This window comes from Oncorhynchus tshawytscha, linkage group LG33 (genome assembly GCF_018296145.1).
Source record: "Oncorhynchus tshawytscha isolate Ot180627B linkage group LG33, Otsh_v2.0, whole genome shotgun sequence".
NCBI lineage: Eukaryota > Metazoa > Chordata > Actinopteri > Salmoniformes > Salmonidae > Oncorhynchus > Oncorhynchus tshawytscha.
The window spans coordinates 18,088,065-18,103,702 of record NC_056461.1 but is presented as its reverse complement, the minus strand read 5'-3'; the positions used below and the strand labels follow the sequence as shown (position 1 = coordinate 18,103,702).

Genomic DNA, 15,638 nt, shown 5'->3' with positions numbered 1-15,638 from the left:
ATCAAGGCAGAGTGGGCAAAGCTGTCAACAAGGCAAAGGGTGGCTACTTTGAAAAAATCTCAAATATTAAATATTTTTTGATTTGTTTAACACTTTTTTGGTTTCTACACGATTCCATATGTGTTATTTCATAGCTTAGAAAATAGTACAAATAAAGAAAATCCCTGGAATGAGTACGTGTTCCCAAACTTTTGACTGGTACTGTATGTCTATACTATTATAGATGACACTTGTACCATGTTTCACCATGATTGTTTTGAGCGTCTCAAAACTCAATCTGTATTTCGTATTATTATATCATTGTTCAAACTCTAAACTCTACATCACCATGGCCAGGAGCCCATGAGACCATAATGTATTCTTGCTTTACAGGAGAAGGTGCTTCATTACTGCAGTCTTCCCGACTGCAGAGCCTTTTACTCTTCATTCATGTTCTCTACAGCCGGGATTAATCACAGTAATGGTGTCGAGTGATCCCAGGCCTTTATAACAGACAGATAGCCAGGCTGAAGCTCCAGGACCAAGCCAGACGGGGCCAGATGTTGCTCCATCTGGGTCTGGTTCTGAAGGATCTAAGTGGTCCGGTCGGTCTGGCATTGTAAACCAGGCAAACCTCTGATTGGGCCGGATAGCAGAGCTTCATGCCCCCTTTACCAATTAAAGAGGCTTGTTGATGTGATTGCTGTGACTAATGCGGTAATGAAGGCATTGACACTTGGTGCCAATTTGGAGCTGTGGAGTTGTTAATGTGAAGAGAGGAATATGAAAAATATCAGAAGACACTTACCTCCTTTCCAGGGGGCCCCATTCTGCCTGGGGGCCCTCTCTGGACCCTATACATCTGGCCATCAGAGCCCAGAACCAGGTCCCCTTCTCTGGATACGATGGTCACAGTGCCTGAGCGCTCTGGTCCTCCTTCCACAGTGATAGCACAGTCAGGGTTTGGGTCAGGTTGGGTGGGGATGTGTGTGGTGGGTCTCCTCTCCTCAGTGACAGCTTCTATAGGGGTGGCAGGGGGCACTGAGGTGGGGGCGAGGGCGGTCTGTGAGGGGGTCTGGGGCCCCTCCACCTCCTGCCTCAACAGGTTAAAGTCTGGGTGCTCCGGGTCCAGGGGGGTCTTTATTGGAGTCTTAACAATGGAAGGCTTCTTCGAGGAAGACACAGGATCCAAATCAATAATGATGTCATCCGAGGGTTTCCCGGGAAACAGGCCAATGCCCTTCCCTCCAGAGTCTGCCGTCTTCTTGTCCGTGGTGATGTTCTCGTCCAGGAGTTTGGAGGAGGGCTCAGGCTTGCCCTCATGGCTGTCCTTAGGGCCCTGCCTGCTCGGTTTCCACTGAGGATTAAGGTGTCCCCCGTGAAGATTTGGATCAGCCAGGTCTGTGTCTTCGTCCACCACAAAGACGTCTCCTCGTCCCACCATACCTTTCTGGTGGGGACCCCATGTCCCGTCCCCACGCTGACTCCCAGTCTGCCCAAACACATCCTATGGAGACACAAACACAATTTATGTATTGTGGTGCTGAATAGGAATATACACTGAGAGTACAAAACAGTAGGTACCCCTTCGTAATATTGAGTTGCACCCTCTTTTGCCCCCCTTTTGGACCCCCTTTTGCCCTTGGTGTCCTTTGGCTGGTGGACCATTCTTGATACACATGGGAAACTGTTGACCGTGAAAAGCCCCCCAGCATTGCAGATCTTGACATACTCAAACCGGTGCAACTGGTACCTACTACCATACCCCGTTCAAAGGCGCTTAAATATTTGGTATTTTTTGTCTATTTACCCTCTGAATGAGACACATACACAATCCATGCCTCAATTGTCTCAAGGCTTAAAAAAATATATATTTTTTACCTGTCTCCTCCCCTTCATCTACACTGATTGGAGTGGATTTAACAAGTTACATCAATAAGGGCTCATGGCTTTCACCTGGATTCACCAGGTCAATCTATGCTTTGTACACTCAGTGTATGAGATCATAGGTTGTTAGCAATTTATGTTATTCTTCAATAACACAAACTCCAAAGCAAATCAGGGGGAGAAAAATAGGTTTATTTGAGAAGGACAAATCATAGATGTTATGCTGGGAGGTAGATGTTCAGTCTCCCCTGTCCTCAGCTTTTCTCCACAAGGAACAGGATGCCATTTATTACCCCCCACCATAGCCTGGGGTTGACCAATCAGAAGTTCTTGCAGTACAACTGGGCCAATGGCCAAATAACAAGTATCCTGCTCCTGACTCAATGTACAAAACATAGCACATGTAGCACATGTAGCTCTGAGTTCAGGACTGACATTCCACAGATTCTAAACAGCTGTTGAACTGAAACCCAACTCCTATTTGCAATGACAATTCCCTATTGACCATTAGTACTATATTTAGTTTAGTACTCTCGTCCTCTCATCCTCTGCGTTGTGTAAATTTCTTCTAAATATTCTTATACCCCCCCTAGACCATTTAAAAAATAAATATAGTTCAAATGTCTTTTTAGAAAACAATAGAAAACATGAGAAAATAGACTGAATTAAAAACATTAGCAGTAAGCATAAAAACACTTACGTTAAACACCTTGCATTTCTATAAAACACAAAGGGCATATTTTACTTGCTGTTGCAATAAGAAATAGATTTCACACAAAGTTATAGAAAAGAGGTATTAACAGGTGTGATACCACATCTGAGAGAGCATGGTTCGTTACAGCACAGAGGACAGTTACCACGGGCACATTGACCACAATCATGAGGCTTGGTGTGATGATGAAGACCCTTATGATCCCCACCACATTCTGGTGAACACCACTGACACCCATCTCCAAAAAGACAAGGTTGATGTATCTCACGATATCCCCTATCACGTAACTGTCAGATTTAAGCAGACAAACATCGGGCAATAGCACACTTGATAACCTGGATGAGGATGAGAGAAATAACCACATCTCCCACTATTGGAAGTATCATGCTCACCAAAAACCTTCTCCATGTACCAAATGTGGAAGACAACCACATGACTAAGCCTAAATCATCTGGATTGTAAATCCTGATATTTAGCGCCCTCAGTTCTGATCTTTTGGATTAGGTTAGTTATTTCCTCAAGAATGATCAGGGATGTAAGTACAGCATTAGGCACCAATAACAGCACATGTACCCACTTGTGCGGACAGAAGATAATCAAGGGCCAAACGATTTTGCATCGCCACAGTCCGAATGACAGCCAGTAATTAACTCAAGACTCTCAACTGTTCTATTAGCAAAGATTTCACAAAGTTAGCCATATTAATAACTTCCCGGGCTATTTTAAAAATACCATATGAGGGAGAGGAAATCGCAAAGAATCTCCCCGTTTCTGTATTCACACGTTTATGACGGTGTGAAAAATGGGAATTCACAGAACGTCTTACATGGGGTACTACATATCCCAAATAACACAAACCTTGCCACAACTTTGGTAAACAGGAACAGGCATAGGATCCACAGATGAAGTAAGTCCCATTAGGAGCTATCATACCATTATTGATGATGGCATAAAAAGTAGTCATAGTGCCGTTACTGAGAGTCAATTCAACAGATATTAGACATTCCGCAACCTTAGTACTGTCACAGGCAGGTAGGTCTGTTGTCTGATCACACTTACTCTGTCCTACTTTGACAAACGCGTCCTGGTGCAGTTGAGACAAATTCAGAGAGAGTGACCTACTAAAACATAACCACCCAACAGGGGCATGTGTAATAACTAGGTAAGGTGGTCGATGATTAGTGTCATTGGTAATCTCAAATGAAGGAAGGTATTGCAGAACTAGGTACTCTCGCATGTTGATACTCAACATTCTCACCCCAATTAGTACCAATAACCCCAATAATACCAATTAACATCTCTCCATATACACAACATTTCACTCTGGTTAAAAGGAATATCCCTTAATAGAATAACTGCCCATGATGTGAATGGTGCACACGTACAAACTCAATAACTTCTTTGATCGATTACTGTGGCATCGTGTAGAGAGCTAGAAACCCGAGTGTCCCTCATCCTGCTAAAGCATCTCTGTGTTAGAAATGGAAATACCACCCACATCCTGTATTAGGAGGAAACTCGCAAGGAAAATACTTTCAAACATCTTTCACTTGTCTGCAAGACAATAATATTCAATCATCCTTTTATCAAGGTAATCATTCACCAAGTCCTTTAAAAGTGACCAGCTCTTCCACACTGGTATCAGTCCCACTTAGATAACTATTAGAAATTATGTTCTGACAGTCTGCCGGTAATGAGGAATTCTTCTTCTGTTCCACTGGTTGCACTTCACCCGTGATCTTGTATCGTTTCATGTACAGTCCTTGAATCGAAGGATATTGCTTCAGCTTCAGACTGTAAATGATCAAAATCTGTAATGAAGGGAACAAAAAAGTGAATGTGACATCCTGGTTTCAAGAGAAATTGTAGATTTCCCTAAGTAAGCATGTCCTGATTCTCAGGAAAAAGTTGGACATTTCACCTAGAGATCCCTAATATGACGACTGCGGTGTACAACATAGAAGCTTATCAGGTTCTGATCATCTTACTATGCTTCTTCACCCGAGATTGGCCCCCGATTGCTAATCAATCAGTTCTTTATTCTCCAGGCTCCGCTATGTCATCAACATGGACAACCTTGCAATGAATGACATGTATCCATCGTGATTTTCCCTGGACTTTTACTGATGACCTCGTTATTAGCAAAACATGATAAGGACCTTCCCAGTTCGGCCCTAATGTGTCGGTCACATATATTTTTACCACCATCACCCACCGTCCTGGCTCTACGTCATATTCCCCATTAGAGAGTTGTATGCAATAGTTAAGTATTGTGTCACTCATACAGTGAACATCTGCTTTTCTCAAATCTAACGTGCCTGGTAGTGACATGGGTCCATTGTAGGAACTGACCAGCCTACCTTCCTCACACTCCGCTCAATAATGCTTGAACCGTCTGTGCATAAGATAAACTCAAGGATTTCCAACGAATGACTCCATGAACCCATCAGAGAGCTGATCAAAAACAACTCACAACAGTCGTGTTCAAGTAATGTGGTTCTGGAGGATACATCAGAGTAGCTGGATTACATGGTGTATTTTCAACTATATCCATGTCCCATAGATCTTTATCCACTACTTTAGTAGCGTCCATAGCTTCCTTGCTAATGGGATGTTGTTTTGTGCAAGCTGGGGCAATACCTGGCTAGCACACTCGTTCTATATAAAAGTTCCACACTCATTTTTCTTCGTAGTCCAAATAGCATGGTTCTGAACTGTAGATTCCAGCATCAATATTCATTGGACCAATAGAAATTAATAATAGTTTGGTATGTTTCATATCTGTCTTCGTCCCCCCCCCCCACTCCTGTTGCTCTCATCTTCTTGCTTGTGTACTGAGGACATATATGTTTTGCACAAGATATGTGAAATACAGTGACTTCAGCACCCGTCTAGTAAAAAAAAAATCTACTGCAAAAGAGTTTTTTTTTTAAAAATACATTTTTTGCCCTTTTTTCTCCCCAATTTCGTGGTATCCAATTGGTAGTAATTACAGTCTTGTCTCATAGCTGCAACTCCCATACGGACTCGGGAGAGGCGAAGGTCGAGAGCCATGCATCCTCCGAAACACAACCCAACCAAGCCGCACTGCTTCTTGACACAATGCACATCCAACCCGGAAGCCAGCCGCACCAATGTGTCAGAGGAAACACCATATACCTGGTGACCTGGTCAGCGTGCACTGCACCCGGCCCGCCACAAGAGTCGCTAGTGTGCGATGAGACAAGGATATCCCTGCCGGCCAAACCCTCCCTAACCCGGACGACGCTTGGCCAATTGTGCGCCGCCCTATGGGCCTCCCGGTCGCGGCCGGCTGCGACAGAGCCTGCGCTCGAACCCAGAATCTCTGGTGGCACAGCTAGCACTGCGATGCAATGCCTTAGACCACTGCTCCACCTGGGAGGCATTACTGCAAAATTGTTAACCATAGTGTTCACATATATTCCATCCGATTTCATATGTACACCAGCTGAGATGGCACGTAAGAGGGAGTCTGTTAGTTTACCTCCACAGCATCCAGCAAACTCTGCTGCCGAGTCGGAGAGAGCTTTTTAATTTCTGCCCAAGCATTGTGTCGTTGGGGCTGTTGTCTTGATTCCATTTTCCCTTAGACAGACCCTTCTTCTTCTGGCCACTTCTCATAAAAGCACATTTTCTTTTCCGGCATTCTTGTTGCCTGTGACCAGAAATTCCGTAACAATGACATACACCAGGTTTCTTTTTTACTGAACGAATAATGTTGTTGGTTTCACTTGGAACCTGCACAACTCTGATACTCACGTCTCGTGGATGCTTAAAAGTTTTTGACCATTCATCCAGATGTTGATTTATGTGTGATTACGGTCTCTAGAAGTTTATCTTTACTTCCTTTTACAGCCTGTGTTCTGGTTGGCCTAAGACATCGTTTGTCACTGCTGTCAGAATCTGTTGACTCAAAGCCAGGCAGTGCTGACCAGATGGTTGAAAGGTGATCTGCCTTGCACAACTCAGTGTGAGAATAGATGGGTTGGAGAACCGAATTTCTCCTTTTAAGGCTTTCAAACTATCTTTATCTCTCTGCAATGTCATTATATTAACTTCAAAAGTTGTATAATATATATCTCTATGTTTATATATTTATTTATCCCCAATTTTTACAGTTGAAGTTCGGAAGTGTACATACACCTTAGCCAAATACATTTAAACTCAGTTTTTCCACAATTCCTGACATATAATCCGAGTAAAAATTCCCTGTTTTAGGTCAGGTAGGATCACCACTTTATATTAAGAATGTGAAATGTCAGAATAATAGTCTAGAATTATTCTCTTCAGCTTTAATTTCTTTCATCACATTCCCAGTGGCTCAGAAGTTTACATACAGTCAATTTGTATTTGGTAGCATTGCCTGTAAATTGTTTAACTTGGGTCAAACGTTTCAGTTAGCCTTCCACAAGCTGCCCACAATAAGTTGGGTGAATTTTGACCCACTCCTCCTGACAGAGCTATTGTAACGGAGTCAGGTTTCTAGGCCTCCTTGCTCGCACATGCCTTTTCAGTTCTGCCCACAAATTTTCTATAACATTGAGGTCAGGGCTTTGTGATGGCCACTCCAATACCTTGACTTTGTTGTCCTTAAGCCATTTTGCAACAACATCAGAAGTATGCTTGGAGTCATTGTACATTTGGAAGACCCATTTGTGACCAAGCTTTAACTTCCTGACTGATGTCTTGAGATGTTGCTTCAACATATCCACATCATTTTCATTCCTCATGATGCCATCTATTTTGTGAAGTGCACCAGTCCCTCCTGCAGCAAAGCACCCCCACAACGTGATGCTGCCACCACCGTGCTTCAAGGTTGGGATGGTGTTATTCGACTTGCAAACCTCCCCCTTTTTCCTCCAAACATATCGATGGTCATTATGGCCAAACAGTTCTATATTTGTTTCATCAGACCAGAGGAAATTTCTCCAAAAAGTACGATCTTTGTCCCCGTGTGCAATTGCAAACCGTAGTCTGGCATTTTTATGGCAGTTTTGGAGCAGTTGCTTCTTCCTTGCTGAGCGGCCTTTCGGGCTATGTCGATAGGACTCGTTTTACTGTGGATATAGATAATTTTGCACCTGTTTCCTCCAGCATCTTCACAAGGTCCTTTGCTGATTTCCAGGATTGATTTGCACTTTTCTCACCAAAGTACGCTAATGTCTAGGAGACAGAATGCGTCTCCTTCCTGAGCGGTATGACGGCTGCGTGGTCCCATGGTGTTTATACTTGCGTACTTTTGTTTGTACAGATGAACGTGGTACCTTCAGGCATTTAGAAATTGTTCCCAAGGATGAAACAGACTTGTAGAGGTCTACAATTTTGTTTCTGAGGTCTTGGCTGATTTCTTTTGATTTTCCCATGATGTCAAGCAAAAAGGCACTGAGTTTGAAGGTAGGCCTTGAAATAAATCCACAGGTACACCTCCAATTGACTCAAATTATGTCAATTAGCCTATCAGAAGCTTCTAAAGCCTTGACATAATTTTCTGGAATTTTCCAAGCTGTTTAAAGGCACCAACCTTTAAATAGAGTAAGGACTCTGACCTTTTAATAGAGTAACAAAGGACCAAACTCTGTAATAAAACAAAGGACTTGAACACTTATACATCACAGATACATATCACTCATTGCATGCACTATTGTAACCAGATTTGGTTATTTTAAAATTATATTGGGCTAGACTCACCCAGCAATTCTGCCATCAATCAGGAAATTAAGAGTTGACTCTCCAAAGTGGGTCTTCTCTCTTTCCTCTGGATCAACACACAGTTAATATGCTTTTCTTGTTCTTGTTGTTCAGACTAATTCATCCGGGTCACGGCACCAAGTGTTAGCAATTGATGTTATTCTTCAATAACACAAACTCCAAAGCAAATCAGGGGGAGAAAAATATGTTTATTTGAGAAGGACAATTCATAGATTGTTACATACCCCAGTTTCTGTGTTGTTGTGGGTTTGATTGTGTTTGTATGTGGGTGTATTTCAGGATGGCTTCCTGGATTCCAAAGCAGCTGATTGGTCAGCCCATCACTAGTTGGAGCTCTGACCCTGCCCTCTCATCAGGGGATATAGCTATCTGCAATTACCGACTCCTTTAGCAGCTTGAAAAGGCAGTGTTCCTTTGTTAGGAGAGAGAGCTTCTTCGCATGTCCTGTTTTGGTCTGGTAAATTTGTTGAAAGTGTTTTTGTAGCCGCTCCTGAAGAGGTAAGTGTATTCCATAGTACCTAGTGTATTTGGTTTATTTAAATTGTTCCCTAAGTTTGAATAATTCTGTTTAATTTGTTTCCAGGAGGGGAAGGGGAAGGCACCTTGGGAGTGTTTAGGCAAGCAGGCATACATATATCTGTAGTATTTACTCGATCTATGCACACTAGGTAAGACCTGGGCAGACCACCCTGTGTATTTTGGTTAACGCGTCAGGTGGTGCTAAGAATAGGTAACCAGTGGGTAGGCAGGTAAGGTAGGAGAGGGGGAACTTTAACTTTCTTTGTTTTGGTTCCGTCCAGCCCCTTTTCCCAACCTTACCGTGTGAAGGAAGAATAAATTCCCTGTAAACGGTAATATTCTCTGCCTCTGTCATCCTTACCCACACCTACAATCAAATACCTTTTTTCACTCCACGGGGAGTTGAGTTGTAGCAGGGTGTTGCGTTCCCTCCAAGAGGCGTACGTAACATGTTATGCTGGGAGGTAGATGTTCTGTCTCCTCTGTCCTCAGCTTTTCTCCACCAAACAAAGGAACAAGTTGCCCATTATAATCCCCCACCATAGCCAGGGGTTGACCTATCAGAAGTCCTTGCAGTACAACTGGGCCAATGGCCAAATAATAAGTATTCTGCTCCCAACTCAATGTACAGAACGTAGGACACGTAGCTCTGAGTTCAGGAGTGACATTCCATAGATTCTAAACAACCAGACATGCTTTGTCTACTTACTTGCTGGATGCAGAGTTCAACAGAGTTCAAGTGAAGGTCAAGCAAATCATAGCGACAGCAGACTCTATTGCAATCATCTCTGATGGGTGGTCAAATGTTCATGGAAAAGGAATAATTAACTACATCTCCACCCCTCAACCAGTATTCTACAAGAGCACAGACACAAGGGACAACAGACACACCGGTCTCTTCATAGCAGACCAGCTGAAGGCAGTCATCAATGACCTTGGACCACAGAAGGTATTTGCACTGGTAACAGACAATGCTGCAAACATGAAGGCTGCTTGGTCTAAAGTGGAGGGGTCCTATCCTCACAACACACCCATTGGCTGTGCTGCTCATGCATTGAATCTGCTCCTCAAAGACATCATGGCACTGAAAACAATGGATACACTACAAGAGAGCCAAGGAAATGGTTAGGTATGTGAAGGGTCATCAAGTTATAACAGCAATCTACCTCACCAAGCAAAGTGAGAAGAATAAGAGCACCACATTGAAGCTGCCCAGCAACACCCATTGGGGTGGTGTTGTCATCATGTTAGACAGTCTCCTGGAGGGGAAGGAGTCTCTCCAAGAAATGGCCATACCACAGTCTGCCGATATGGACAGCCCCATCAAGAGGATCCTCCAGGATGATGTATTTTCGGAGAGGGTGGTAAGCAGCCTGAAACTCCTGAAACATATAGCAGTAGCCATTGCACGGATTGAGGGAGACAATGCCATCCTGTCTGATTTTCAGACTCTGCTTGCAGATGTAAGAGAAGAAATCTGTACTGTCCTGCCCACTTCAATGTTGCTCCAAGTAGAGGAAACTGCAGTTCTGAAATACATCAAAAAGCGCAAAGACTTCTGCCTGAAGCCCATATACACAGCAGAGTACATGTTGGACCCCAGTATGCTGGCAAGAACAGTGCAGAGATCTGGTGCAGAGATCAACAAGGCCTATGGTGTCATCACTACCGTGTCTTGCCACCTTGGCCCGGATGAGGGCAAGGTTCTTGGCAGTCTGGCGAAGTACACTTCCCAGCAAGGGCTTTGGGATGGAGATGCAATATGGCAGTCGTGCCAACATATCTCATCAGCCACCTGGTGGAAGGAACTTTGTGGATCTGAGGCTCTTTCCCCTGTTGCCTCCATCATCCTTCAAATCCCACCAACATCAGCCGCCTCAGAGCGCAACTGGTCCTTGTTTGGGAACACACACACCAAAGCACGCAACAGGCTGACCAATACAAAGGTTGAAAAATTGGTGGCCATCCGGAAAAATTTTAGTTTTTTTGAGTCTGACAACGAGCCATCCTCAACAAGGTTGGAAAGTGACAGTGATGTTCAAGAGGTGGACATGGAAGCCTCAAGACAACCAAAGCTTTATTTTCTAGACTATCATTTTACAGATGTATGTTAAATGTTTTTGGGAGATGCAATGGATCAGTCAATATTCCCTTTCTTTTGCTGTTCAATGAAATCATCCCATGTGAAGAGTCAACTCATTTAATTAAAGTTCAATTCGTAACTAAATAGTTTTTTAAAATTTTGATTGGAAGGATTTACTCATTTGCAATTATGTCTACTTATGATAAGGTAAAACATGTATGTTTCTGTCTCCATATGGTAAATATATCCAATGCAAAAAATACTTACATTTATTTAATGGTATTAATTTGCATATATGTCCGTTAATTCCCATATTTTCCCACGGGAACTTTCCACCTCTGAATATTCCCCAAAATGTACAACCCTACCATTAGTACTCTATTTAGTTTAGTACTCTTGTCCTCTCATCCTCTGCGTTGTGTATTTGTCTTCAAAACATTCTTATAGTTGGATGACAAACATATTTCTCAGAGACAAAAGCTGTTTGTCTGTTTATTGTTTTGTATGTCTGTGGGGTAAAATCTGTTTATTTCTTATTGTGTATACGTAACTTGTGGTGAACTGTGGAATTTGTTTTTACAAAACCCCACAATATTTCTCACAAGACAATAAACAACATTGACCCATCTATCAATCATGCTGGTTGAATTAGTCTTGTTCCTTATCAACAGGGAACCAAGCAAACTGTAAAACATTCATAAAGTCAGAGTTGACAGCACCCTGAACTGCAGTACTACCTGTAGTCTACCATCATGCCCTATTGACTCCCCTATCTTTCTACACCTTTCGCATTCAACAACCTCAGTAAAAACATCACCTCTTAAGAACTGTGTACTTCCCTTCCCATTTTAATAACACATACAATACCATTAGCAACTAACTGCCTTCCGAGGCAAAAGGGAAAACTCCTCCAACAAAACACGTCCACAACAACCTGAAGTTACATTCGCTTCCCTCCCTTCCTGTGCACATATCTAGCCCAGGAGAGGGTGTTGGGCCAGGGGGAAAGTACAGAAGAGCTGGATGTGTGTGTGTGTGTGTATGTGTATTTCAAGTTTCAAAGTTTACTAGCCACGTGCACAGGATACAACAGGTGTAAAAGAGTACAGTGAAATCTTTCTTGAGAGCTTTTTCCCAACAATGTAGTGACGATAATACAGATAATAATAAAACATTTAATTTAAAAAAACACACAAAGTACAATAAAAGTAGAAGAAACACGAGAATGAAAGCATATACAGGTCAGAGCCAGTGTCACACCAGCCTTCGCTTTGGCTCCTACTCCTGTCCAGCTCAGGCATTTGGCAACATCGGCCTTCTATCTGCTGCCGAGCCTGCTGTTGGCAAACACCCTTCACTCATCAAAACAGGACTTGTCTCGTTGTCACGACTTCCACCAAAGTCGGTTCCTCTCCTTGTTCGGGCGGCGGTCGGCGTCACTGGTCTTCTAGCCATCGTCGATCCACTTTTCATTTTCCATTTGTTTTGTCTTGTTTTCCTACAAACCTGGTTTTCATTTCCCTCATTAATTCTTGTGTATTTAACCCTCTGTTCCCCACATGTCTTTGTGTGGAATTGTTTGTTGTAAGTGCTTGTGCACATGTTTACTGGTGCGTGTCGGGTTTTTAAGACCCATGTTGGTTATTTCTTTATGCCGTTGGGTTTGCAATTAAACTGCTCCGGCTATTACCTAGTTCTTCTCTTTTGCGTCTGACTTCCCTGCCAACAGTTACGCATCCCTTACAGAATCCCACACCTAAACATATGGAGTCAGCAGGAGCAGATGCCCCTGGTATAGGGGTCGAGGAGCGCGTCCAGGAGCAAGCGGCGATGATCCACCATCTCGGCGCCGCCATGGACCGCGTCGTCCAAACCATGGACCACTGGGAGAGACAGTGAGTTCCTCCAGCGCCTCCACCAGCACATCCAGGACCTCCACTACTCGCCTCCTCTTCACCCAGTCTCAGTGGGATTCGTCTCGCCCTTCTCCCTGCGCACAGCTGGCACCATCTGTGGCCGCAGAGGTCACACTGCCGGTCTGGTTCCTCTGGGGATTGAGGCAGCAGGCAGGGCACTCTGGTGTCACCCAGGTGAGCCGGCACCATTCTCACCCAAAGCCCTCTGTTGCACACATGTTTTTGTATGTCACTTTTCCAGAATTTTCCCCGCATTCCCAGGATAAGGCGCTTGTCGATTCAGGCGCGGCTGGGAATTTTTTAGACAGATCGTTCGCCCATAGTTTAGGGAACCCCATTGTTCTTGTGTCTGAGCCCTTCCCTGTTCACGCCTTTGACAGTTGACCATTAGGGTCAGGGTTGATTAGGGAAGTCACTGCTCCTCTGGGCATGGTGACACTGAATATGCCGATTTGGCTCTCGCCTTGACTCAATTACCACCCCATCGACGGGGGGGATTGTGCGATAAATCTCCTGGTAGACGCCGCACTTCCCAGGAGTCACGTGTATCCCCTGTCACATCACATATCTCTGAATCCCTGAATTAGGGTTTCATTCGGTCCTCCACTTCACCCGCCTCGAGTATAGTTATTGTGAAGAAGAAGGAGGGAGGTCTGCGCCCGTGTATTGACTATCGAGGTCTAAACCAGATCACTGTGAGGTACAGTTACCCACTACCTCTCATAGCCACAGTGATTGAGTCAATGCACGGGGCGCGCTTCTTTACCAAACTAGATCTCCGGAGCGCTTACAACCTGGTGCGTATCCGGGAGGGAGATGAGTGGAAAGCGGCTTTTAGTACTATCTCAGGGCATTATGGGTACATCGTCATGCAGTATGGGTTGATGAATGCTCCATCAGTCTTCCAAGACTTTGTAGACGAGATTTTCAGGGACCTGCATGTGCAGGATGTAGTGGTGTATATTGATGACATTCTGATAGGGTTCGCCAATTACTACCAGAGGTTAATCTGGGGTTTTGGTCAGGTAGCGGCTCCAATTACCTCACTGCTGAAGGGGGGACCGGTACGTTTGCAGTGGTCGGCTAAGGCGGACAGGGATTTTGGTCACCTGAGGGCTCTGTTTACCTCGGCTCTCGTGCTGGCCCATCCGGATCCCTCTTTAGCGTTCATAGTGGAGGTGGACGCATGCGAGGCTGGGATAGGAGCCCCTGTGCCTACTTCTCGAGGAAGCTCAGCCCGGCGGAGCGAAACTATGACGTGGGGGACCGGGAGCTGTTGGCTGTCGTCAAGGCTTTGAATGCGTGGAGACATTGGCTTGAGGGGGCTAAACACCCTTTTCTCATCTGGACTGACCACCGCAACCTGGAGTACATCCGGGCGGCGAGGAGACTGAAGGTGGGCCATGTTTTTCACCCGTTTTGTTTTCACCCTGTCTTACAGACTAGGTTCCCAGAATGCTAAGGCAGACGCACTGCCCCGGCTGTATTACACAGAGGAGCGGCCCATGGATCCCACCCCCATACTCCCGCCCTCCTGCCTGGTGGCGCCGGTAGTGTGGGTGCTGGACGCGGACATAGAGCAGGCGCTACGCGCAGAGCCCACTCCCCTCCAGTGTTCCGCTGGGCGTCTGTACGTTCCATCTGCTGTCCATGACCGGCTGATCGCTGGTCATCCAGGCATCGGTCGGACGGTGCGCTGTCTGAGTGGGAAGTACTGGTGGTCCACTTTGGCTAAGGACGTGAAGGTTTATGTTTCCTTCTGCTCAGTGTGCGCCCAGTGTAAGGCTCATAAGCACCTGCCCAGAGGTAAGCTACACTCCTTACCCATTCCACAACGGCCGTGGTCATACCTGTCTTTGTGGATTTCGTTATTGATCTTTCCTCCCTCACAGGGTAACACCATGATCCTGGTCGTTGTGGACCGTTTCTCCAAGTCCTACCGTCTCCTCCCTCTGCCCAGTCTCCCTACGGCCCTACAGATTGCGGAGGCCTTGTTTACACACGTCTTCCGGCACTAAGGTGTGCCTGAGGACATAGTGTCTGATCGGGGTCCCCAGTTCACTTCAAGGGTCTGGAGGGCGTTCATGGAATGTCTGGGGGTCTCGATCAGCCTTACCTCAGGTTTTCACCCCGAGAGTAACGGGCAGGTGGAGAGAGTTAACCAGGATGTGGGTAGATTTCTGAAGTCTTATTGCCAGGACCGGCCGGGGGAGTGGGCAGTGTTCGTGCCCTGGGCAGAGATGGCCCAGAACTCGCTCCACCACTCCTCCACTAACCTCTCCCCCTTCCAGTGTGCACTGGGGTATCAGCCGGGTCTGGCTCCTTGGAATCAGAGTCAGGCCGAGGCTCGGCCGCTCATGTTCACTTTCAGCGCGCCGTGCTGCACCAGAAAGCCAGCGCAAACCCTCCGGTGTTCGAACACCGGGTCTGGATCTTGACCCGAAACCTGCCCGTGTTTCTGCCCTGCCGGGAGCTGGGTCCACGGTTTGTGGGGCCATTTAAACTCCTGAGGAGACTGCACGAGGTGAGTTACAGGTTACAGCTTCCACCCGATTACCGCATTAACCCCTCATTCCATGTGTCTCTCCTCAGGCCGGTGGTGGCTGGCCCGCTGTTAAGGGAATTTTTATCAATGATGACTAATTATGTATACATTTCAATCAGGACTGACTAATCAGAATACTATTATGTTACTGTATATGTACTAATCCGAATACTATTACGTTACTGTATATGTACTAATCAGAATACTATTATGTTGCTGAATATGTATGAGTTTTCTTTCTTGATCCCAGTACTGAATATAATGTGT

At 45.2% G+C, this 15,638-nt stretch overlaps 1 protein-coding gene across 4 annotated transcripts in view; it reads right to left on the bottom strand.

The window, feature by feature from the left end:
- Nucleotides 1-15,638, bottom strand: part of si:ch211-196i2.1 (collagen alpha-1(I) chain) — a 149,176-nt gene that overhangs the window by 40,580 nt on the left and 92,958 nt on the right. For all 4 annotated transcript variants that reach the window (XM_024402588.2, XM_042311149.1, XM_042311150.1 and 1 more), the window contains one exon: nt 788-1,486. In XM_024402588.2, the coding sequence (XP_024258356.2) occupies nt 788-1,486 (699 nt within the window). The remainder of the gene's footprint in view (nt 1-787; nt 1,487-15,638) is intronic.